Genomic DNA, 27,132 nt, shown 5'->3' with positions numbered 1-27,132 from the left:
CTATATAGACCTTTTAGTCTGTATGAGCAACAGTACTTTATCTCCTGTTCAAGAACCTGCAGGGTCTTTCAAAAGTGTAGTAGTTGTGCTCAGTGAGATCACTTTTGTTATGTTTCATATCCTTTGTTTATTCACTTATTTATTTAAAGGTTATGAAAGGATGTAGCCATTTCATACACTTGTAGGCTGAAGGAGTATTTTAATTAAAAACCTATGATGGTTTCTGAAAATTGTATTTGAAACCACTTTTATCCTTAAAAAGTAGGAATAGAAGGAAACTGCAAGTGATTGTCCCTTACCAAACGCATTGTGGGAATGAACCAGGAGATAGGTTGGCTAAGAAGATTTAGTATCACAATCGTATGATGACAAATAATGTATTTTTCCATTCCTGTCCTCTACTGCTGATAGGCCATGCAACTGAGATATGGTGTCCAGATTCTGTTGGTCTGAAAATGAAAAATAATACATTGATCTTCTCCAAGTTTTTGTATGCATCACAAAAATGTCATCCCCATTTTGGGAAAACCAACAGATCCATCTGTGGCCCAAAAAAGGGGCCCAGATTGCAGCAGTTGCAGTGAATGTCATAACTCAGGATTGCAATGCATTGGCAGGACTCTTTGGGGAAGCTTGCATAACATCTGTTTGCAACATGCCTGATTCAAACCAGCACTTCTCTCATGAACACTGACGACTTTTAAAAAGTAAAATAAACTTGATCGTTATGCAAGCAAATTGATTTTTCTGGGTGCCTATCCAGATCTCCTTGAAGCAACAGAAAACCCACAACATAAAAACTATTTATTTTGTATTTACTAAATACTTTTACCGTAGTTGTGTCCTTTTTTCTTCTTTTTTTTTAGTGTTCTGATCTCATTCCTGTGAGCCATACTCAAGTGAGTACTCTTTATGATGCCAGAGGGACTACTCTTGTAGAGGGATTGATGTAGTTAAAAATCGCTGCTCACTGCTTTGAACATTTTTAGTGCTTCATTCTCATTATGTTAGCATAGTAGGGGACATGTAAAGACATGCTTCATTTTGATGTTTACTCCCTAGATTGTTTTTCACAGATGGTTTTATTCCACGTTTCTTAGTGTCTTGTTCCTTTTCCAAGGTGTGTCTAGTTATTTTGACTCAAAGAGCTTACAGCTTTATAGTTTCTATGTGAGCCCTATCGCCATTTTTAGTACTGACAATATAAATAAATCATAAATTACAAGGTTTGCGTGTTAGTTTTGTTTGGAATTTTTGTTTGTAATACAAAGAACATGTTAACATAGGATTAATATTTTATATCACACATACTTAGAGATTTAAATGTGGTTTAACAATGAAAGATGAATTACTGTAGAAATGGATTTAGAGTAATTTCGCAAATCCAAGAATTTACTTGTTCCCATTTTTTATATCTGTTGTTTGTTTCCAGTGTCATATGAAGACAGAACAGAATTAAAAACCTATTTTGACCCTCTTCAGCACTCTACATGCAGGAAAAGCTTTGTGAAAAATGTAAGAATTCTGAGTAGTGAAAGACAAAGGACAATGAAGAAAGGAAGGGGAGAATGACTGGAGCCACACTCCATTAAGTGCTACGTAAAAATTTTGTCGAGCTCATTCCTAGTAAGATTCAATTTCAAGATTTGTAGTTTGGTCTTACAGACATGTCTAAATACTTCTGAAAATAAATGCCATTGGGAAGGACTATATTTCAGATGGAGCCAATTTATAACAAATGCCGAAGCTTACAGCAGTGTTTGACACTTTTATCTCCAGTTGTTCAGAAAAGAAGATGAAGATACCTGAAACGTATTAAGAAGAAGGCACAACATCTGCTGTGGCAAGTACACCACTGGGAAACTGGAAAATCATGAAAATGTACTTGAGCAAAAATATCCCTTTCCATTAAAGAAGACTTGCAGAATGAAACCTTATTGGGACTTAGCGACATAAAAAGACATTACAAAATTACCCAGGATGGAAAGCCTTGTTTGCTCTGTGAGTAGTATTTAATGGCACAAGAAATTTAGAGATAGAAGTTTTATTGCTACCTGTCCCTATTTTACAAAGAAATCAGGAACATATTACAACAAAAGAGAAAGTCCTTCATTCCTTATTCAGAACTTCTATAAAGAGTTTCAGCCTAGTAAGGACCAGAGGGCTCTATTCAGTGAGTTACCATTTGCTTCAATCATGGGCAATTTACCAGACATTACTTTGCAGTATCTCTGAATAGCTGTAACATTCCAAAGAATGGAAATCAAATCATCTTTTTCAGGACTCTATTTATAAGGTCTTGCGTGCTCCTCTCTGTCATACTGTCAACTCATCCTGGTTTCATTTGAATCTTGAAATAAAAAAAGATTCAGTAGAGATCTTGCTTAGATAAACCTGCCTTAAGTCCCTTCCTGAGGAGATCTTAGGAAATTAAGATTGTGTGATCTCTCCTTTGAGAATTGTCCGTTACAGACATATGCCCATGGGATGTAAGTTTGGAAACATCAAACAAGCAGTGTCCACTAGTCAAGATTGGTACTACCTTGAGCTTGAACACATAAGGTGATACAGTCACTCCACATTGCAAGCATTTTGCAATGTTACTAAAGATGGCCCGTTATTTCAAGGCTACCGTTATAATTTTAAAATGTATAATAATGTTTTAGAATTAAATAGTTAATGTTCAGTCCTGTTACCAGCACTGCTATCTGAAGATTGTTCTCCACACTACAATAGATATCACTGCAACTTGAAACAGGATCAGAGAGTAGATTTCTTAGATGACATTAAATGGGAGTGGTAGGATTTACCTCCTAATATTTCAGAATTATCTTCCCATCACATCTAGCCATTAGCTTCCATAACATTTTTCCCATTGACATAAGGTTAAAGCAGATAGTTTTTCTAATACTATCATATTAGAAAATAGAGATTTTCAGTGAAATTACTCTAAATCCATTTCTACAGTAATTCATCTTTCATTGTGAAACCACATTTAAATCTCTAAGTATTTCTCTTAAGTTTTTCTAATACTAATATCTAAATACTAATTTCTTAGTATTAGAAAATTGTGTGAAACTCATAGGCTGATGGTATTGTAAGCCAGGAATCTACGGGATCTGTTTTTTACTATCATTCAGGCTGTAAATTGCTACCATCTTGGACAGAAGTGGCAAATCATCTCACTTTGGTGTTTATGATCATTAATCATATGAAAGTAGTACCACCAGCCTGTTACTATGCTGGGTGATGCATACCTTTGTAGTAAAAAACAGACTCTGTCCTAAAATGCTTAGAATAAAAATAGGCATTTATTAACAGATTTGTAGATAAGCTTTAGGAGCGTATGGATGCATAATGGCTTGATTAAGGTCACATGGTAAGTCCATCTGAAACATTATTTGGTCATAAATCTCCTTAGTCTTCACACACTATCTTAGCTTTAGAAGTATGTTTTGTTGTTAGGCATCCAAGAATGATTCTCATAAACTATACTACTGTATCATCATTGTAATTTCACTTAAAAGTGTCTTTGTTTTGAGAATTCACATCATATGTTATTTCCAAGTGTGTGTTATCTGGTACAAACCGTTGCTCAGGCTGTCTTGAATTTTTCACGGTTTTAGGCATTCCAGACTACTTTTAAAATTGAAGCTGTATTCACTTTTCTTGTGGATTTACAGTCCAAGAGTCCAGTAGCATGTATGGATACCTCTTTCGCTGCACGGGGGTAATACCCTCTTCATGAATGTTTATTCATCCAGCATCTCCCATAAAACAGTGACTCGCTTTCCCATTGCACAGCTAACTTCCAAGAAACATCAGTTCCTGAAGCTGTTTCTCCTTGTGTGGCAGCCTGCAAGGTTAACATTCCTGCAAGGAGCATGTGGGAAAAGGACACTGTGCAGAGGAACGTGCTGTCTTTGTCAATGGAATTGCCAAGTACAGAATAAGCAGGTTCTGTTCTATTTATTTTACAGTCCCATTTCCCTTCCATTTTGTCACAGCATTGTATGTGTACACTGACAAAGGCTTCAGGCAACAACTGCTATCTCAAGTTAAGGTCAATCAATATAGCCAATGCGTTGATGTTTAATTATAGGTAGCTGATGGTTTCTTTTGGCATGGGTGAACCTTTTTAAATATATGGTTTAAAAATATCCCTTCAAAATTATTTTTCTGCTTGTTTTTAGATACACTATGTGCACTGGTTCTTCTGTGCCCTTGACGGGTTGGGTGGTGGCAGCTAAAATGCTGCTTTAGTCAACATCAAGATTCACTCCTACATTATAAAACAAGTTCAAGGATTGTTACTATCTTCCACACCAGTGCATCTGATCTCTCCTGACAAAGGGGGCATGAGATGGTTGTATTCATCTCATGAATACCCTGTTAGAGTTTTTTCAGCGAACTCCGTCTGGGCTGTTTGCTTCTATTCACCACACAGTAAGAAAAGGAACATTTGCTTCTGTTCATCTTGTGTGCTGTTTCTTGCCAGAGAATAAGCTGTATGAAACACACAGAGTCTGAAAGGATTTTAGTGACATCTTGATTGTAACAACACTCTTGAAAATTTCCAGGTTTTAAGAAAAACTGATTTTTTACGTTATCCTGAAGTTGAAGACGCAGTAATATCTTCCTTAAGATTCTTCTTGCTCCTATGCTTTGTCAATAGTTTCAGTCCTGAGGGAGAACAGCTGTACTTAGAAGAGCTTTTAAGAAACCACTAAATTCAGCTGGAGACCGATTCCCATTGTAGTAGGTCAGCATGTCTCCAGCTGTACTCTGACTTCCAGTAATAGATCTAATCTTCTAAATCAGTACGTGATTGCAGTTGGGAAGCCTGCATCATTACACCAGGTAAGTCCCATCTTGCCTCCTACACCTTTGGGTCTATGAAATTTAGAAAGGGCCCCCAAGCAAGGCTTAAGCATATTACTGAACTTCTGCATTTAATGAAATGGAGCCAATGTACTTAAAATATTGAAAGAAAATAAACAGTCCAGCACTGCAGAACAACCTTCTGAAGTTTTACCTAAAGCTTTGTAAATTCCTTAAACTTTACAACAGTTGTATGATATTCTTGTGAAAAGTTGTGTGTGTATGTATGTATATAAAACTGACTTAATGGAATCAAGTAACACTTGTAACAAACAAGTGCCTTCTATCCAAAAATTTCAAAGTTACTTAAAACATTAAGCAAAAGCAGGGAGAATAGATAGAATCTCAGAAATCTGTTTTTTGAAAGATAATACTACATGTATTTTACACCAAAACAAAGGCAAATTTCTTTACTATTTTCCTTGAAGATTCATTGGCAGGAGTTGTAATTAGATCTCATCCAGTTAAAACTTAATGATTAATCCACACTGCCTTCAAAAGGTTTAGTGCATTGTGATGTACAATTGTAACTGTCAAAGATCAGATTTTACTTCTTTTACTCACCTTCATTGAACTCAGAGACTAAGCATCTTCTGTCAATGTTTTTGAGAATATGATTTTAATTGTTACAACTAAGGGGTTGCAGAAACAGGTCCCACACGAAGGTGACACTCAAATGAAGTATTACCTCAGCTTTTTGTCTTTGCTCTTGTGAATTCGCAGTGGATTTCCCATTACTGTGAATTAGCTAGTTGCGGCTGTTCAATTTAGGTTAATTCTAAATGTTTTACAGTGCACCGCTAATTATTGGAAAAAAACAAAACAAAACAAAACCCCGACCCTTATTAAAAAGCACGCAGGTGCCAGCTGTGACGCGTGGAGGCTTTTGCTCCGCCGGGGCCTTTGCTGTGGCGAGCGCCGCCTCTGCTCCGGCCTCACGCAGTGCGAAGCAGCAGCTGGTCATGGAGTGGGGAGAGGCTGCTACGTGCTCCTGGCCTCCCCGGGGATCCCGTCCCGCTTTCTCCTTTCCAAACGTACCCTCGGGAACGCAGGGGCTCTGCCTTCCGACCAGCACGCCGCTCTTTTGTCCTCGGTGCGAGGCCTCGGCGTTGCCCCTTTTCAAATATGTCAACACTAGCCCTTAATTAGTCCTTCCAGCATAATGAGGCATTCCTCATCTCCAAAGGGTTCAGCGCGCGGCTGTTCCTGCCGTCTACGCGGAGCTGGAAGGACAAAGCGCGGGGGCAGCTTCGTGCCGGTGCTGCCCGGGCAGCCCGGCTGGGCCGGAGCGGAGCTGCGGGCGCAGCCGCCTGGCCCAGACACTGGGCCCATTCTCTGCTATTGTGGGCGCTCGCTGAATGCCGCTTTTTGTCCTTCGCCCGCGCGCACACAGACATACAGGCTGCATCTTTTGTTCTTCCGTCAGGAGGAGAAATCTGCCTTTGCAGTACACCACGTTGGCAGGCAGACAGAGTCTTATCCGCCCCTCAAAGGGCGACAGCAGCCACGGCTGCGGTGCTGCACCAGACCCCGCGAGTCCCGCCCGGACATTTTGCCCCCTGCCCTCAGAGGGCGAGCCCGCAGCGGTGCGAGGGGGCCCGGCTCGTTCGGGCGGAAAGCACCGGGCCGCAAGCTCCGCCAGCCCTTGCCTCGCCCCCGCAGAGCAGGGCAGCCTCTGGGGAAGCTGCTCTGCGCCCGCACACGCGAGTGCCCACTCGCGACGCAGCACTGCTGCACTTTCCGCCCCCAACCCCCGCCCGACAGGGCAGCCGCAGCCCCACCCCTGGGGTGGCAGGGGCGGAGCTCTGCCCCGCCCGGGCCAGGCCGGGCGGGGGCAGCGGGGGCCCTGGCCGTTGGCGGCCGCGCATGCGTGGTGGGGCGCGGGACACCGGCGAGTTGGCGCGGCGGGGAGGCCGGTGCCGGGCTGCGCCCTGCCGGCGTTGCGGCTGTGGCCGGGTGAGTTGCTGCGAGGACAGGGCCGGGCCAGGGAAGCGTGTTCCGCCGAGACAGCGCTCCCTCAGCTCCGACCGAGACTTGAACTTTGTCCTCGGCCGTCCCTGGAGCCGTCTTGAGGGGGAGGGCGGGCTGAGCCTTCCCGCCGCTTCCGCCCGGCCGCTTCGTCCCGCTACGCCGCCGGCCCTCCGTCCCGTCCCGTGTGGAGTGGGGTGTCAGCGTGTAGGCGTCCCTCGGCGCGGGCATGGCGGGGGGCGGGGGGGGTGTCGTTACACCGCCCGGCCCCTTTCTCGGGCACCGTGGGGCGTTACTCTTCCGCGTTGCTACCACGTTATTGTCTCTAAAAATACCTCACCGGCTCCCCACCGCCTCGGTGGGCTGCCGCTCAGGCGGAGCGTGTTGTGGGCAGCGGTTTTGGCCGGCGGCGCGGAGCGGCTGCTTGGTGCGGCGGGGGCGCGGGCAAGGCCAGGTGCTGCAGCCCGGGAGGGTCAGACTTCTTTCCAAAACGCACAGACCTTCGAGCCAGCTGGAGAGGACACCTCTACGCTGTGGTTTTTACCTGAGCTGATCAGTCACGTTCAGGCCATTAGGCTTGATGCTCATCAAGCTTTTTAATTTGCGCTTGCCCTTTCTCTGTGGCTGCTTGTTTCTTCGTCACGCGGTACAGTGCAGTTTTTAGTCGTAGTTTCTGCGGGACGTAGCGATCGTCTGCGCTCTGCTGTAAACAGCTTCCAACTTGAAAAGTTTGCTTTCTGCCAAAGTCAGTAGGCAGGCTGTCGTGGGGAGAGGGGGCCCTGTGTGCTTGCTTGGCTATTTCTGCCCTTCAGAGCAAGGAAAGCCTCAAAGGTAGTTTCTGTTTTGTTTTTCATGCAGTAAAATAACTGGATGCGTGGGCTTAACGATATTGAGCACTGAAATACCTGCTGAAACTAATATGTTGGTAACTGTGTAGGTGAGAGCTGCATGTTTCACAGACCTGGTAGGGAAAGGCCACCGCTGGGCGAGTGGCCCGTGGTGGAGCGGTTGCAGGGATGAAGATGGAGCCTCGCGAGGGTGCAGAGCCCTTGTGCTGGGAAAGGCCAGGAGTTTCCTACCATGGTTATCAGATGTAGCTGTGGTGGGCTGCAGGCAGCTTCAGCTTCTTCCTGTGTTTTAAATTTAATTTCCCAAAGTGCAAGTTCGGTTCTGTGATACTTTTTATCAAAGACACCCAAAAATGTGTACCAAAACTCTTAATGTTTTAAGTGATTTCTAGGGATGTCTGTCACAAGTTGGCAGGAGAGGTTGTTTGTGCTAGTTGGGTTGGCTTCCTGAGTAAAACGCTTGCAGTGCAGTGCTCTAGCATTTGTCTGATTGCTATCTCCTAATGGCTTTTTGGTCATCATAAGCTTCAATATGCTGCATAGGCTGATTTCTTTACCTTGATATATTAACAGAAACATTTCTCCTAAGTGTAATTGCTGTTGTACTTTAGAAGGAGCAGTGACTTTCACAGCTGACCAGTTTCAGATACTACTCATTCCCATTTGAGGCCAGCCTAATGTAGCAAAAGAATTAATTTCAAGAGCTGCTTCATTGTGTCTGTCTCTTTTTTTAACAGTTCTGATGACAAGTCACAGAGAATCAACAGAAGCAGATGGCTGGAGGTGGCTTTTGTTGCTTTGGGGAGCAGACTATTGAATAGGGAAAGATTAGAAGATAAGCACATTAACACAAAACACAAAAAATTACTCTATGCTAAAGTGTGTTAAAAATTTGGGAGAAATTTGAAAAATTATATTTTCTAAGCACTCTTAAATTCACTATACTGGCTTGATACTGAAAGTTCATTTTTTCCAAGTGCATGTGCAGATTTCCAAGTACAGCAATCAGATACACTTGCAAGGTCATAATGTACCAGCACAGGCTTCCCTGATATATATAATGCACTGGCAGAACATTTTGTGGGGGAAGGCTGTACCACATCTTCTGTGACATGTCAAAGGTATGCTAAGCATAATGTTTTTACCTAATGCGTAACTGCATTGGTTAAATTGAAGGCTGCCTAAACGTTAAGACCTCTTACAGACATATGGACTGAATCTTTTTGGTCGTTACGGGGGTTTTCTGAAGGCTTATATATGTATCTGTAGAAAGTGTCTCACAAGGATTTGACTTTCACGATGAAAGCATACCAATACCAAGCTCCTGAGGAACATGAATTAGTACTGAATAACCGAATATTTGGGTTGTTTTTTTTGGTAGTGCTGCAGTGAATGTTGTTACCTGCTAACCTCTCCATCTTGTTAGATGGCAAAACCATTTAAAAATTACCTTAGTCTTGCTGTGCATACTGCTTTCTCAGGAGTGTGATGTCTGTCACTGCTTAGTTTAATGCTTTCTAAAAGCCATGCGCAATATCATGATGTAGTCCCAAACCTGCCAGGAGCAGAACATCATCTATGTAACCTGTATCTAGCAATCTTCAGGAATAACTCTTTAAACACAGTTGCAACTTAAAGTTTCTGTTCTCCTGGCGTCTTGTCTAATTTTAGAGTTATTTTATGTTGGTTTTTTTAAGGGTGTTTATGGGTGTCTGGGTTTTTTTGTGACTTCCTATAACTTTTTTTCAGAGAGCTCAGAAGTGAGTGTAATGAGATCAGTATGGCATTCTTCATTTCTTTTGACTTTGCAGACTAATCCTGTAGTATATTTAGCTCTTGCAAACCCAGGATTTTCTTTCCAGCTAAATGGTAGACCAGAGATGATAAGTCATAGTTTCTGGGATGCTGCACCAATATGTTGAGGTATGGTAGGAAGAGGAACCTGACAAACCTTGCACCTTTGGATAATGCACACTATTAAAGTGAAGGTCATTGGAATGCCTGCAGTGGCAGTGCAGTTTTTCTGCAACTGTCTCATAGTGTTGTGAAAAATCAGGGGAGTTTAAATCATGCCGCTCAGAAAAGCAATGTGATATATTTTCCTCACTTGGCATAATATGGACATGTATTATCAAGTCACACAATTACTGTGGAATTTATTTTGTACCTTTCTGAAAAAGTAATCTTCCTTTTGAATGTCTGAAACCGATGTATGGTTCATGTGTCATTAAGCTAGAAACTGCAGGAATAGAGAGGACCATCTGGAGACTTGGTGGGGGGGAGGTTGAGATTTCTGGTTAAATGCACTATCAACACAGGAAAAACTGTAAAGAGTGTTTCAACTTCAAATGGAGGCGAAGTGTGCTGGGCATTTTGTCTGATTGGTTTGGGTTTTTTTAACCACCTTATTTTCATAATTAGGAGAAGCACCAGAATGAAAGACATGGACAATATCAAAACTGTGAAGAAACAATGGTAGGTGCCAGTTCCCCTCTCTTTTTCCTCTTCCTTTCCTATTGCTGTTTCTGTGTCCTGTTGTGACATTTCAAACTTTATGTTAAATTTTAAATTTTAAATTTTGTTTGCTGTGTCCACCTGCTGCACATATACTGAAGTTTTCCAGAAAACTATGTTGTTTTGCTAAAAGATTTTTCACGTACAGGGAGTGTTTACAAGATGCAAGAAGCTGCATAAATATTTGTACTTAAAATAGAAAGGCAGCCTTACAAATTGCTAACTCACTGCACACCTCTACATTTGGTATGGAGGTGCCTGGTTTTCCAGTTATGTTTCTGAGGTAAAGTACAGTGAATACCTAGATTAACGCTTCAAGTTTCTTTTGTTCTATTAGAAAACTAAAATGAGGACAGCATACTTGTGAAATTTCTTCTTTAATTTTGTTGAGTTTTTCTTTTGTTTAAAGATGTTAATCTGTAGGAATTCTTAGTGTTGCACAGACACACTGCAAACAATTCCTTTTTATGCAAATGTATCTAATTACCATTCAAGTAAGCATTCCTGCTCTTGAATTCAATGCAGAGTTTCATGTAAAACTGGATATTTTTCAAGAGCTGGGGTATTTTTTTCTGAACTGCTTAAAATAGACTTTTCTGAATCTCCAGTAGGAATAACTCCTGCAATGTTTACCAAAAGCTGCATAATCCTCTTACTATGCAAAGAACCTAAACTGAAGGATAATCATTCATTAAGGTTGCATATTTCTGCATTTTGATTGGTGAAAATCTAACAGAAACAGCTGTCACATATAAAATGTTCTATAAAAAGATGTGCTTCATGCATGCTTTTTAATATTCTGGCAGTCTCTACAGTATTGAAATTTTCTATTGTATTTCTTCAGTGTGCTCAAGTGGTGTTGAGTCACTTGTGTTTCTCTTAACGTACTTTCAAAGATAGTAACGGTGGTTCTGTGATGGTGCTGGAATGAGGAGGTTCAAGTGCAGGTGAGGTAGTAAATCCTAGAGCAATTTTATTGTATGTTGTTTTTAAAACTTATGGCCAAGGAAGTCACCCAAGCCTATGTCATGGAAATGCTTTAAGGAAGGCCTTTCATTGGTGTGCGGTTAAATTTTGATGGTCTGAATTAGAAGTATGAATCATCCAACTTGCATTCCTTGTTCTGATACCAAGCTTAGAAGCTTCTGTGTAGATGAATTCACCTTAGAATCATAGAACACTTCACGTTGGGAGACACCTTTAAAGGTAATCTGGTCCAAGCCCCCTGCAATGAGCAGGGACATCTTCAACTAGATCACGTTGCTCAGAGTCCCGTCCAACCTGACCTGGAATGCTTCCAGGGATGGGGCATCTACCACCTCTCTGGGCAACCTGTGCCAATGTTTCACCACCCTCCTTGTGAAAAAGTTCTTCCTTCCGTCTAGTCTAAATCTGCCCTCTTTAAGTTTAAAACCATTTCCCCTTGTCCTATCGCAACAGGCCCTGTGTCGTGGTTTAGCCCCAGCCGGCAACTAAGCACCACGCAGCCGCTCGCTCACTCTCCCTCCCACAGTGGGATGGGGGAGAGAATTAGGAAAAACCTCGTGGGTTGAGATAAACACGGTTTAATAGGACAGAAAGAAAGAAGGGAACAATAATGATAATACCAACAAAGGAATGTATAAGAACAAGTGATGCCCAATACAGAAATTGCTCATCACCCCGTGATCGACAGCCCGTCCCCGAGCAGCGATTTCCGCCCCCCCGGCCAACTCCAGTTTATGTACTGGGCATGACGTCGTATGGTAGGGAATATCTCTTTGGCCAGTCTGGGTCAGCTGTCCCGGCTGTGTCCCCTCCCAGCTCCCCGTGCACCCCCAGCCTGCTCGCTGGCAGCCCAGCACAAGAAGCTGGACTGTCCTTGACGGCTCAGCAACAACCCAAAACATCAGCACATTATCAACAGTTCCTCATCCCAAATCCAAAACACAGTCTCACACTAGCTTCTGTGAGGAAAACCAGTTCTATCCTGGCTGAAACCAGGACACCCTGCTAAAAAGTCTGTCCTCATCTTTCTTACAAGCCCCTTTGAAGTACTGGAAGGCTGCAGTAAGGTCTCCCTGGAGCCTCCTCTTCTCCAGGCTGAACAAACCCAACTCTCTCAGCCTGTACTCACAGGAGAGGTGTTTCATCCCTCGGATCATTTTTGTGGCCCTCCTCTGGACCTGCTCCATCAGGTCCATGTCTTTCCTGTGCTGAGGGCTCCAGAGCTGGACGCAGCACTGCAGGGGGGGTTGTCACCAGAGCAGAGTAGAGGGGCAGAATCACCTCCCTCAACCTGCTGGCCACACTGCTTTGGATGCAGCGCAGGATACGGTTGGCCTTCTGGGCTACGAGCGCACATTGCCAGCTCATGTCCAGCTTTTCATCCGCCATTACCCCCAAGTCCCTCTTGGCAGGGCTGCTCTCCATCCCTTCATCCCCCAGCCTGTATTGATACTGGGGGTTGCCCCAACCCAGGTGCAGGACTCTGCAATTGGCCTTGTTGAATCTCATGAGGTTCATATGGGCCCATTCCTCAAGCTCGTCCAGGTCCCTCTGGGTGGCATCCCATGCCTCAGGCGTGTCAACTGCACCACTCAGCCAGGTGTCATCTGCAGACTTGCTGAGGGTGCACTTGATCCCACTGTCTCTGTCATTGATGAAGATACTAAAGAGTACTATAAAGTCTATATTAAAGGGGTCCCAATACAGACCCCTGAGGGCCACTGCTTGTCACCATCCTCCACCTGGACATTGAGCCGTTGACCCTCTGGATGTGACCATCCAGCCAATTCCTCATCTACCTAACAGTCCACCCATCAAATCATTATCTCTCCAATTGAGAGAGAAGGATGTTGTGGGGGACCATGTCAGAGGCGTTACAGAAATCCAGATAGACAGCATTGGTAGCTTTTCCCTTGTCTACTGATGAGGTGACTCCATAGAAGGCCACAAGGTTGTTGAGGCAAGGCTTGCCCTTTGGTGAATCCATGCTGGCTGTCCTGAATCACCTCCCTGCACTCCATGTGCCTTAGTACAGCTTCTAGGAGGATCTGCTCCATGATCTTCCCAGGCACAGAGGTGAGGCTGACAGGTCAGTCATTCCCAGGGTCCTGCTTTTGACCCTTTTTAAAAATGTTCCTTTTCTTTTGTCATTCCCTTCTATTGTCATTCTTTAGCTTGTGCTTCTGAAGTGCAAATAGAAGCAGTTAGAGATTCATAAGAAGTTTCTAGAAAAGGCATAACACAAAGTTGACCTGATGTTTTGTAAGAACGAGGTAAGCTAGGTGCAGGGGAGTGTGCCGTTTACATCTCTTAGTACTGAACGTCTAGGGTAACTGCTTGTCTTCTAATGTGTTGTCTGAGGTATCATTCTTACTTATGTCTTTGTTCTGCAGGATTTGTGAATCGGGAACTGGTGATCAGATTTTAAATGGTACAGAGCAAAACTGTGACTACTTTGTAGATAACCTTTTTGAAGAAGCTCAGAAGATTGGTGCTATATGTATGCCCCCAACTACAGTCAAGAACCAGGTAGGAGGTGAAGAAAAAATACTCACATTTAACATAATAGTACTCCAGGAGTACTCTGGAAAACAAATGGAAGAAGTCCAACAGTCTTATCCAGTACGTCCATAAATAAATGTACACAGAATTCAGACAGCAGTAGGAACAGTCTCCCATCTCTTAGTCATCGAGGCCTATGCTTCTGTGCTTTTGGCTCTTACTATTTTAGAGTGTTTTTAGTGCTGTTCTAGGACTTACACTGATGTTGGCTAATGCACTTCTGCTTTATTAGTAAGAGGAGTGAGCTGATCGTGAAGTGCAAGGAATGACAACTACTATGACATAAGGTTTTTAAGAGTTGCAGGCTTCTTATGCAGAGGCATAGCCCAATTCTTTTTTCATTTGTATAATTGTGGTAGTAGTGGGATGTTTGGTATGGGTTTGTATCTCAGTGATCCTGTCCTTTCCGTATTTTTCTGTTCCTCTCCAAACACTGGGAAGGGGCCACAGAAAAGGCCATGTAGACCAAAGAAGTCAAGGAGAAATTTGGAGTGGGGCACTGCTTGAAACTTCATTGATGGATCCCCAGCTGAGCCTGGGAGAAAAGGAGCATCAGGAGCAGTACCTTAAACTGCAGTTCTGAAACGGTGTTCCACAGCAGTACTTGTATCAATGTCTAAATGGGAAGTTGGTGTGGAATAATTAGTCCGTATTAAACTTGCACGCTGGTTCACTGTAGAAGAACTTTCCCATGATGCGAACTCCTTCCATATGCATTGGTGCCATGAGACACAAGGCTTTTTAAAGGAATCTAATCTTGCTGAGTGCTCTGTACCTTTTTGGCAGATTAGCCAGCTGAACAAGAAAGAATTTTATTCAGCAGCTTGCACATGATGTGTATTTATGGAGCAGTTATCTTCTAACAAGTCAAACTGTGCAAAAAAAGAAAAAGGCAAACTCTTAAGTACTGTCAAGCCTAGTTCAAACTTAGGTTCCAGCTGAGGTGAGTTCTGTATTTGTATGCGCTTCGTATACCTCAAATGTGGCCAAGTATCTGTCAAGACGACATTATTTCAGGGATCAGATCTGGATGACCAGATGCTGCCTTAAGTGGCATGATGCATAAATATGAAAATGCACTCCCAAATCTATCCACGTTAAAGTTGGAGAGATTTCAGTGAACAGTGTGAAGGCTACAAGTTGAAATAGTGGATGTTCTCTGGCAAAGTTAATGAATTACTGAGAAATTTTTTTTTTTTCATTCCCCTAACACCAAGGTTTTGAAGATAGCCAGGAATTCCAGGGTAACATAAAGGTATACCTGTCTGAAAGTAAATTTTCTGATAGTTGCTGCATTTCCTGAATGAAAGGCTTCTGCATGGATTATCTCGATGCCTTACTTTCAGAAAGTCCTCCTGAACGGTCAGGCTTTACACTAATAAATCCCCAGCTGGACTATTCTGGTAGGTGGTGTTCTGACACCAGGCATGTGTGCTCTCAAATTAGCTCTTTCAATCTTAGCAATCAAAGAGTTGCAGCTGGCTGGGATAGTCCACCTCTTTTTTTGTTTTTCTTTTTTTTTTTGTTTGGTTGGTTTTGGGGTTTTTTGGTGGTGTTTTTTTTTTTCTGCTGGCTTGAAAAGGAGTGTTCTTGACCTAGGAAAGCAAAATGACTGGAGGAAGGTTTATTTCTAATCCTGATTGACACAAGGTACTCAGAAATGCCACCCCTTGCAGTTGCTCTGCCTGTTGGCACAGGGATGAAACAGATTATAGTGAGCCTTCTCTCACTATTTTTAGTCCATGCAGTGGATGATTTAAAATCATAGAGTTCTGTGGGTATACCAAGCTGTTTTTACATCAGTGTTATAATGAGAATTGTTCATACTTTATAGGTTGATGTAATCATTAAACTTTGGAAAAACGGGTTTACAGTAAATGACGGTGAACTTAGGAACTACACTGATGTTACAAACCAGCAGTTCTTGGACTCCATTAAAAAAGGGTAAGTGAATTTTGTGTTCTTAATCAACCTGAGTTAATGTGATTGGATAGCACTTAGCTTATGCTCTAAATTTTTAACATAGCTTCTTGGCTTTGCTGCACTGCAGTAGCCCTGTAGGAGCATAGGCCACTGCCTGTCTCAGTTCCCTCAGCATTGATGGCTGTTGTAACATCAAAAGGTTTAATACAGATTTCAGTTGCAGTAGTCTTACCGTTGCTGATGAAATAGATGAAAGCGAGTGTTGGTAGGGGGCACAACAGGTGCAGAATGGAAAAAAAAAAAAAAGTCGAAGAGTGTCCAGTAAGAGCTACTACTCAAATGGTACTTTGACTAATGAATTCAGTGCATGAGTGGTTGAGCATTTCTGTTTTTATGGTCTTTGTTTTCTTTTTATTGATGAGAAGTCTTAAATGGGAACAGTTCCTCCCTGTAAGATCAAGAAGCTCTGAGCAGTCTTAAATTTCAGTCATTTTTTTCTAGTACAAACTTCGTATTTCAGTCATCTGGTGTGTCTATAGAAATCTTACTTTTATCTCCCTGTTAAAAATTAGCATGCTATCATGATTTCTGTTAGTCTTTGCAGCATTGCTTTAAAAAAACAGGTTGACCATACAAACCAGTGTAATTTTGAGCCTTTAATTTGTAGTCTATTTCCTCACCCCAAACAGATATGAGGATATAATTTTACACAGAATATAATTTAATAGCTTCTTTTCAAATATATGAAATTATTAAGCCTTTATATTTTTCTCTTTTCCATACTTTACTAGCCCATCAAAAATACTAATCTTACACTATATTTCTCCTCTATGGCTGTCACTTGTATTAATTGTGATAGCAATTAACGGCATTGTTTCAAGTGTTTTGCTTTCTTTGTGTGCATGCATCAAAAGTTTGCCACCTTTCTTCCACTGTTTGCTGGTGAGGATGCTAATTACAAGATGGTTTCTGCATAATCGTTGATGGTAGAGGAGCACTTAGTACAGCCCCTGTGCCAGCTGAGCCCCACCACCCGAAAATGTAGTAGCTACATCAGAGCTCATAGACAAAGGGATTGTTCTGTTCTGCTTAATGCAAATAAAGCATTATCGAGGTGATGTTACTGCATTAAAGAGCGTAGCTATTAGCAATGATCTGATTTTTAAAAGCTGAGATTTGTATTTATTTGTAATTAAACACCTTGTGTCTAAACACAGTTCTTTCTCTTTAAAAGCCAATTATTTTTTTGTTTTACTATGGGGATGAAATAATGGAGCAATGTATGGCAATACTGAACTTCCTACACATCATGTGCTTTGGAGTGGTAACTGCCGAGAAAATTTGAACATCATTCAACAACTTGCATGATGATGTCTTTTAACTAGAAAATGAACAATAAAAGTATTTGCAGTTCAGGAACTTGAAGTTGGTTGTATGTCATGCACTTCATGTAAGTCTTAGTAAATACTTTTGATTTTTTATTTTAAAAAGCATCATCCTTGACAAAATAAACATAGAACAGGTATTAATCATCTATTTTGTATACTGAAAACAGTATAGTAGTTCTTTTTCTGACTTTTTTTTTTTTTCGTAAGGGAACTACCTCTTGAGCTACGAAAAGTTTTTGATAAGGAGGAGGTAGACGTGAAAGTGGAAGATCAAAAAGATAAAGTATATTTGTCATCAAAAAAGCCAATATTTCATCCCTTTTCTGGACACGGTTACAGATTAGGAAGGTGAGTAGTCTGACATGATCTGTGATTGAGTAGCTGAAGGAAACTATACCTGTGGTAAAGGATGTCATAATTCAGGTTAGACAATATCTATGGAGTTCCCTAATCCAGGCTCCTGCTCAAAGCAGCTTCAGCTGTGGTGACAGGTGAGGTTGCTTAGGCCTTTATCCAGTTGGGCTTTGAAATCCTGCAAGAGTGGAAGCTGTGCAGCCTGCTTCAGTGCTGGACTGTTCTCATGGGCAAGAAATGTTTCCTTATATCCAGCCCAAATGTCTCTTGTTTCAATTTATGTCCACCATGAAGAGCCTGGCTCCCTCCTTCTAATGACCTCCCGGAGACCCTGACAGGCTGCTGTTAGGTGTGTATCCCCCAGCCCAACACCATCTCTTCCACAGCGTGAACAAGCCCATCTCCTCCATCCTCTCCTCACAGGGCGAATGCTCTAGCCTGTGGCCATCATGGTGGCCCTCTGTGGAACTCACTTCGGTTTGTTGACATCTTTCTTTTATTTTTGGGTACCAAAACTGAATGCAGTATTTAGGTGTGTCTCATGAGTGCTGCATGGGGGATAATTGGCTCCCACAATCTACTGGCTGTGTTCCTGTTAATACAGCCAGGATGCTGTTGGCTTTCTTTGCTGAAGGTCTCAATATTCACAGAACTGTTTCTAGCTGAAAGGCTGTCACTCTTCTATTCTGTGATTTAAGAGAAAAGAATCTCTCTTAGAGCTTTATGTACAACACTTTGTGTGAGAGGAGGGGAGTATGACAATGCCATAAAGGGAACTGAAGAAGTGAGAGGTTATTTTGCATTCTCTTAAGATTATTCAGTATTTAATCACACATTTATTGCAGTAAGACATTTTAGCATGTTACAGTGATCTTCTTTCCTTTACCTTGTGGTTGGGGAGGGTCAGCCACTAATGCCAATGCTAAAACTGGACTTGATTTATAACCAAACAGTACTGTATTTTGGAAGGCTGTTGTAGATGGGCAGGCCAAGAGTTCACATGCTTGATCCCTGTGACTTTTGCTTACTCCTTCCAAACTGTCTGCTTCACATATTCCTGTTGTGTAAGACTTATGTGCCTATAAAAGCAGACTTCAGCCGAGGAAACAGAACCTATTCAGTGACCAGGAGCCTGCAGGAAGCCTTCACAGGTGAGACTGCTTAGTGATCTGCTGACTGGTGTTAGTAGATGGGTGAAACCTTAGGTGAACAGCTGCTTGTGATCAAGTGGAAAGGGCTTGCTGCTAAGGCCCAGTGCTTGTGCTGAGGGAAAGCATGACCTGGCTAGAAATGGATGAGGCAGAGGAAGAAGATAATAATGTGCAGAGTAGGAGACTGATAATGGTAAAGGATGAGTGGTTCCAGGCAGCCTCAGAGAAGCAAGTATCTTTTATCAGTTTCGTCTGTTTCTGTATAGCACAGTCCATTCATTGCTACATGCTTGAGTAGATACAGTCAATAGGGAAAATCTTCCCTTGAGAGATGGATGAGATGGTGCAAGACTTGCTTTTGGTAGCACTGAAATCCTGAGCAAACGAGGGTCAAGAACTTAACCATATTTTATCTGCAAGTAGACCTGCATATTGCAAAACCAAAAAGATCTTCAGTGTGCTGGGTCTTTGCTGCTAACCACTGCTAAATGATAGGTTGTTCAGTTGCTTGTCGTGCTCTGTCATGCCTACAGCAAGTAATGATCTTACTTCCCAATAGGTGAGTTAGGTTCTGAAAACACGCTATTCTGTGAATTTCAGTTAACTGGTCTTGTACACTGAGACATCCTACAACTTGCTCAGCTTTTTTTTATTCTATATGGCCTGGATAAAATGCCTTTTTTTTTTTCTACGCTGCTAGTCTGTTCAGTCAGTGCTATGCTATTGGAGCATTTTCTTTAAAGATGAGTAAATATTTTTGCTGATATTGGAAACATGAGCTCTAAGTGCTCTTATTCCATAAACTGCTCACTTCCTGATGTTAATAAATGTCCATTGCACGCATATGCTACTCTTTCAGTAGAAAAGCTTTGTGGGGAAATAGTAATGCTGAGACTTGTAACAAGTTTTAGACTGTAGAGCTCCCTTTCCACAGTTGCATTTGTGTGCTTAATCAGAAATGAGAGGAGCAAATGACTGAACAGTTTACTTCAGCTTGTGACCTAGCTAAACTTCTACTTAGCAAATAAATAATTTTTAAGTCTATAGTCCCAGATGCACGGGGTATGTGGTGGATGAACCATTACGAATTGGTCTGTTTACTGGCTCATTTAAAACTTTTGATGGAGGAAATAGAAATTACATGTTTTTTGATATAACTCAGATGAGTTTGCTCTCCCTTTTTGTTTTACAGGAGAAACAAATGAGGCTTATCAGACTTTTCCAATATACCTTATGAACCTATATAACTAATGGGTATATTCTGTTTTATCTACCACTGCTCAGCTGCACTTAATAGTTTGAGACTATAACAAGATTTGCAACCGTGCTTTTCTGTTAAGCTTATCAATGCATTTGAAAGACTGCCTCAGAAGCGCGTTAATCAAACTATTGACTGAAATCCCTTGTAACAAAGCAGGCTTGCTCTATAACCTCATTAGGGTAAAACATTGTGTGTCAAGCTGCTTAACCATTAGTCAGGGTAAGGAACAATACCTAACTCTTGGGCTTTTTTTTTTCCAGAAAATTGACAGGAGGCTCTTTTGTCTCTTCGATCTTTAGTCTACATCTTCTTTTTATAATCTTATAAAAGAAATAAGCCTTTAAAAGGGGTGATAATGTTTTGATCTGTGATTCTGATCTCAGGCTAATAAGAGACTTAGATTCTTGGTTTCTGGCCTTAGTCAAAGCTCCCACCACTAGATGGCTTTATCTGTCAGTTATACAAGAGCAAAGTTATTAAGTATAAAAATGCTTTAAACCTCAGTGAATATAAATCTTCTAACTTTCACTTGCAGGTTAGCTTAACGTGTTGGCTTCAGTTTCACACATACTTGCTATTGAAAGAGTCATCTCCAGTGCCTACCACAGATTCTGAGATGTGATTGTCAGGGAAGTCGGTTTGAGAATGACACCAAAATCTGTATCCATTTGAGACAGTTGTCTGAACTACAGCTGTGACTGATGGGCTAAAATGTAGTTCAGCCCAGGCTAAACCAGATGCCCGGCAGCTGCACAACTGACTACTTCTCCAGCCTCTGTTGTACTGGAGACAGCTAGCTCACACAGAAGTGCTTATACTTCACTGTCTGAACCTGGAACCAAACCCCAGTGATCAAGTAGACAGTGAAAGCTGATCATTCCTGGACTGAAGTATGACTTGGACTTTTTTAGGTCTGCTCCTGGGACTGTTTAACATAATCTTGCTGGTGCTCAAGCTTTTGTGTTTCCAGATCTGGAGGGCAGTTAGGGTTTATTTTGTATTGAGGTCAAACATGAACAGAAGCTGGGTGTGAGATAAGTAAGTGAGTAGAGGCAGGTGGGTGACAGTAAGTCACCTGAACTTGGAGTACCAGGATGCTTTACAAATGTGCCTCTTGGAATCCATTGGTGCCAAGTTTGTGTGCCCCAGCTGATTTCTGTGTAATGCAAAACAGTCAATTCTGTGCCTCTCATCTGTCTCCAATTGCAGTGAACATCTCTTAGCACTCACTTGGGAATGAGATTCCTTGATTCACATTCTTTTTGCAGAGTTTCAAGGGAAGAAATAAAAAGTGCTTCTACTGGCTGATAGGCTAGAAGTTACGGCACTTAACTAGGCAGTGGGTGATAAGAGTTTTTGAAATACCTCAGGCTGAGAAGGACTTGAGCACAGGACTCTAACTGTATTAGCCTGGATATATTAAATAATTATCTATCTTTGTTTTAATAATAAATTAGCTGTGACTTTTCTGCTTTACGATTAAACTAACACACATACAAGAACATAAGGATGTAAGGATGAGGTTTGTCCGTGAAGCAGGGGTAGTATTGTCAAGACTGTTATTCTATGGCCATTGGTTACCGACTTCTCTCTCAAAAGGTAACTCATCGGTTTTCTGTGCCAAGAGAAAGCTTTTCAGCAAACCACCATGAAGTGTTCATGTACTCAGTGACCACAGCTGTGCTCAGAGAAGAAATGGTAACTCCTTAAATCACTGCTATTGTTCTGCAAGCAAACATCTGGTTATACTCACATGGGCTGAGGATGTGCCTGTTGGATCAGGCCTTATCATGACTTAAACAGTACATGCTGAAGAAACTTAGTCCTGAAAGAAGCACTAAGCTCTAGATATTTCTTCAGAATCAAAATTTTTGCCAGTAATTTTTTTTTTTAAGACCACACACTTGGACTGAGGTCCCTCAATTCTATCAAGTCATGTTATGGATCTTTGCCTTTATGATAGGGTCAGCTGTTGAAAGTGTCTTAGAAAAAACCAAAATTCAAGTGCTGTGTGTATCAGCCTGGATTTTCACATTAAGTCAATTCCTCTGACAAATGAGTAATGCTTCTAAGCAGAAATAGGTGACGCTGGGGTCTAAATCAAGGCTAACAACATTGAGTTAAATTGAATTACTGTAATCACATTATGGTGAAAATTAACATTAAGTATGCAAATTCAATACTTAAGTTTCACCTGTGTGATTAGAGTACAAAAAATGCACGAAGAATCTTCAGACTGTTTCATCTCTTGTGTATTTGTATTTAATCCCTTGATATTTAAATTCCCTTCCATCTTGTAAAAATGTTTAAAATGAGCAAACTGAAATTCTTTAGCATGTTGAAGCCTTCAAGAGAAAGTATTGGCATATGGTTAAAAAAAATAAGCTGACATTTGTGTCAATATTCCTCTATTTGGTAAAAAAAAAAATTATCAATGCACCCTGGGCAGAGAGCTCCAGAAGCAAAGGTCTGGAGGGAGGTTCAAGCTTACAAACGTACACAGAAGGCATAACCTCATATGGCTTTTCTTTTCAGTGCTACTCCAAGGATAATCTCTAAACTAAGAGATGATCATCAAGGAGCTGACAACAAAAGATGCCTGCCTTTAGTACCCTTAAATGATTTGGAGCCTATCACTAACATCCAGATCTGGTTAGCTGATGGGGAAAGAATAATTCAGAAATTCAATGTTTCACACAGGTAAGATTTTACTTCAGCATTGTTATATGTATTTGCATCTGAACTATTTGTCCTATGCCTGTACACGTAAGTCCCTAATTTCTGTGAATAATCTACCTCCTTAGTTCAGTTAACACTGGACTGCTGTTCAGCTGTATCTAGAATACCTGCTTTCAAATTTTTTGAGAAATCGATCATCTTTTAGCTGACAGGAGAGGAGCATAAGAGGAATGTGAACTGATGTTAATAGTCAGCACATAACTGAGCATACATGACAATCTGAGGAAACTGTAGGAGTTCTTTTGTAGGTTCGTGGATGTTAAAGTGTATCTATTGCTCTTTACTGGAGGAAACAGCTTTTAAGATGATAGATCTCTCATGAAATGACTACATCTGGAGCAAATTGCTGAGTAAAAAAACTTGCTAGTCATTGGGTATAGACTGCACCGCAGCTGGGAGCTGGAGGATGTGACTTAGAGTTGAGCCAGAGGAACCTCCAGGGAGGGCCAGTCAGTGTGCTAGGCAGGGGATGTTCATCACCTGCATGTCTGTCCTGTCAGCATGGACAGAATAAAATGCATCCAATCTGTTTAATCCTTAATTAGTAAAATTTCCAGTTCCCAAAGAGGCTTATAAATGAGGATAACATCAGAAGGTGTCAGCACAGCATTATGTATGCAGGAGCTTTGAGAAAGTAGGATTAACTGTTTTAAATTGTAGAACTACTTCTTTTAGAGACCTTTTCCAAATTTGTAATTTGAGAAATTACCCCAGTACTATACAGTCATATCATATGGAAAGGGTATGTTGCCTGTCATTGTGAAGCAATTTAAAGTGATCATAGATTTAACACAACCCAGGCTGCTGTCAGGTTAAACTGAGTATGTCTTTGTGGCTGGTCAGAAGAAAAGATCAGCAGTTGAAGGCTAATGACTAACTTTTTCTTTAACTTGTACTAATTTATTACTGTTAGTAGCCTGAGTTATAAACTGAAATACTGCTGTGATGTACTGCTGAAGGGTCAATTGATACTTTAATTATAAACACTTAATTGTAGTATTACAATATATACAATATCCTAATCATTGCAGGTTTTACACATTTAAGTATATTTAGAAGATTTTGTCTTCATGGTAAATAGCAGTTTGAACAGCTGCTAAGTGCTTTTGGAGGGGAAAAAAAAATGAGGTAAGCAGAACAACAGTCTTACTGATGCGAAGCTCTTTTTGAAGTAGGTCGCAATAAATATTCTATCATGATGAATCCTCTTGCCACAAGACCAGCATGTTTGTGCTGTACACAGTAAGTGTGTATGACCTAATAAGAAATAGGGGAAAATCCTTTTAGAGTACAGATCCTTAAGCATTATGGTTGCATGTATAGCACTCCTTTCAGTGGCGAAGGAGCACACAGTCAATTATTTGTTAATCAAACTATAGGTAAATAATCTGTAGCATATATATTGCAGTGCCTGGGTAAACTGATTACTTTTACCCTTGTGCAGATAGAATGTATATGTACCAGAGTAACTAGTACTTTAGATGTGACTTGATTACTGATGAAAGATTGAAGTTACAGCACTGGAGCAAAAACGGAGGTAGCATTGTAATACTGTAGTACGGAGAATCGAGGAGAGGTGCGAGTGAAGCAAGTAGCAGAGCAGTGCTGTAGGAATAGCGCACATAGCTATGTCTTGAACAGAGGTCTTGAGCAGTTTCTGAGTTAATGTGACCCTGGAGCAGGGTATGGAGCCTGGAAAGGGATTTGGTCATCCTAAAGCAGATAACTTGTAGTGAATTACCTGAGTTGCTCTTGGGACCAAATGAACTTTGATATAATGCATGTAGACACCTGTAAACGTCCAATCAAAAATTTATTCTTGCTTGAGGTTTTTCAGGCTCTAGGCTTGTAAGACCAAGCATGGTCTCTTAACTGAGGCCTGTGTGCACAGGAGTTGGATGCTAGCTGTATCTGTCCTGTAGTATGGCTAAGGCATGAAAATTTGGTTATCTGTGCTGCTAAACTGTTAGGGTGGCTTTCCCCCAAGCCAACTAGCACTTTCTCAAACAATTTCTAGGCTTGGTTCAGATGTTAACCCAGGTCATGAGCCTTTCCCAGGAGGCAGTAAACCTTGTGAGCTACGCTGTGCATGGAGGAGAGGAAGGATGAGTTTAACAATTTGCCAGTAGCCGGATTCTGCCAGTTGGCCTCAGGATCAGAGAATGGGCATTGGTACTGTGTTTATTTTACTGGTATAGATGTGTCCTGTCATTTTAATTTTCTAATTAAATTGGTCAATCCTGATTCTTCCACAGTAGAACTTCTGTCTTGCTCACTTGTTGCAAGGTTCTTCACATCTTAACAGGCAGGTTGACTCTGTAATGAATGCACTGCTGCATTTGGTAGATGGAGACAGTATTTAGAACTAGTTAACTCATAAGCTATCCAGACAATTCCTGCAAGCCCTTTTTCTTTATTATCGTTCTGCTGCATGTACCACACACCAGAGGCATCTTTATTCTGGTTCTTGGCTACAGAAGCCTCAGGTAAGAGCTCCACCAGCTGGTTAAGAAATGGTAAGCTTGTGTAACTACCATCTGAGCCATAGTGAAGCATTTGAGTGTTCTGTATAAGATACTCTTCCTTTTTCCTTTGGGACTGCTCTTGGAGCATACAAACCTTGGTCCTTGCCTCCCAAGTGGATCAGACATTTCAGGATACCACTCCATCTGTATTCCTCCATTTCTATGCCATTAGCTATTACATGAAGTGGGTGTCTCATTCTTTCCTTGAGATGGCTGTGTGTTGTGCATGTGGTCTGTGTTGGGGTTGGAGTGCTCTAACGCAGAGTTTTTTTTTTTCTTCTCAGAATAAGCCATGTCAGAGACTTCATAACAGAGTATCAAGGATCAGAGGAAAGCGTTCCCTTCACACTGACTACTTCACTGCCCTTTCGAGAGCTGCAAGACGAGACACTCACACTAGAGGAAGCAAAGTTGCAAAACGCAGTTGTTGTTCAGAGACTTCGGAAAACAACCGAACCTTTCAGATTTTTAGTGATAAAAACACCTGACAGTGACCACAAAACTGCTGCTGCACCTAATGGACAGCTCAAGAACGAGCAAAAATCTGCTATCAAAAGTACTAGATCAAATTAGCTTTTAACCGGCCAAAAACTATATACAGGTGGAACTAGACAAAACCAAAAATGTAACCAGCAATACCTGGATGCACTCTCATCCTCACGTACTGTGCTCTGAGAGTAAAATGTGTGCTGTACTATCATCTGCGATAATAGAAGTACTTTCAACTAGATTTGGTGGTCAGAGCCTGGCTGTATAACATAGCAGAGGTAACTGTACAACAGGTCATCCTTAGAATTTCCTTAGGTAGAAAGCTGCTTAGTTCTTTAATGAGTGTATTTAGGTGGAAGAGTTCTCTGAGACTTAATTACTACTGATAGCACCTTTTAAGGAAAAATAGTATTTATTTTTGCACTTTTGGACTAAAGTGAAACTGAACCGGTTGGTTTCACTTTACATTTCAGTGCAAGCTGCTGCAGCTTGCATTCTTCTCACTGTAACTTTTAGGCAACACATGCTGCAGGGAAGCTCACTCCTAACTAACTTGAAAATCTTCAATATCAGTATCTTCAGGATTTAACTTTTATTGCAAGATCTGCAGTGTAATGTTCTATCAGGTCTTCACATGGTGGTAGGTGCATGTGTGAGAAGACAGAAACGAGGTAGTCTGGTGCATACTGCATATGAAGTGCCTCAAAGTAAGCTCTGAAGGAATTGTTATTACCAATGGTTGAAGTGGTTTCTGCCTCTCTTGTGCTGCTACAGGTGTCTTACAGATAGGGTAATGTTAAACTACCTAGCTCATTAGGGTAGAGATCCACTTTTAGCCTTGTCGCACACAACTTTCCATTTTTCTGGAGATTACCATACAGGAATAGTGGCTTGCAAGGACACAGTAAATTTTATACTATATATCTGCCTCTGTTCTGAACTGGCAAGTGATTGAAACATGAATTGCATGTGGCCAAGTTTCAAAGATGTTTAAAATCCTTATTTGAAAACTGAGGTTTCTTCCCCTCTCTGCCCCATTTCCATTCACATTTTTTATTTTGCTATTCATGTACTTGAGGCATGAAATTTGTAGCCACCTATTCCATATTTTGCTAAAGGAGAAATCAACATAAAGACTAAATATTTTGCACTGTGTTTGCTACATAGCATGTGGGTTTGTGACAGGAACTAGAGTCTCTAGGCAAGATTTATCTTGGGGCCTTCAATGAGTGCTATCTAGTTTGTGCTACCTACGCAAATGGATGCTTGTTGGGGTTGTACTTCTTTTGCATGGTTAAATGAAAGATGGGTTCAGGATTTCCTGGTTTTGTTCCAAATAGAAAACAACTTAATTGGAGTGACTTGAATTCTATCGAAAAGTTGTGTTACTTCAAAGTAGAGATGCGCTTACTTCATTCACGAGGATGTAAAACTGTTTTGCTTCAGCGTCTCCTGGTGTGTTTGAAGGCAGTGAAATGAAAGTCAACTGCAAAAATTATCTTTTCAATGTATTCAAAAAGCAAATCTCTAAAAACTATGCAG

At 41.4% G+C, this 27,132-nt stretch overlaps 1 protein-coding gene across 1 annotated transcript; it reads left to right on the top strand.

Annotated features, from left to right (window-relative positions):
• Positions 1-10,131: 10,131 nt before the first annotated feature.
• On the top strand, positions 10,132-25,674 carry UBXN2A (UBX domain protein 2A; the record flags this gene model as incomplete). Its single annotated transcript, XM_081998249.1, has 6 exons — positions 10,132-10,172; positions 13,592-13,727; positions 15,595-15,704; positions 17,279-17,419; positions 22,373-22,537; positions 25,386-25,674. 6 exons carry the CDS (start codon positions 10,132-10,134, stop codon positions 25,672-25,674), a joined length of 882 nt encoding a protein of 293 aa, XP_081854375.1.
• Positions 25,675-27,132: the final 1,458 nt, after the last annotated feature.

This window comes from Phaethon aethereus, assembly GCF_964289735.1.
Source record: "Phaethon aethereus genome assembly, chromosome: 3".
NCBI classification, from domain to species: Eukaryota; Metazoa; Chordata; class Aves; order Phaethontiformes; family Phaethontidae; genus Phaethon; species Phaethon aethereus.
The sequence above is the reverse complement of the archived record's forward strand: the minus strand, read 5'-3'. Positions and strand labels throughout refer to the sequence as shown.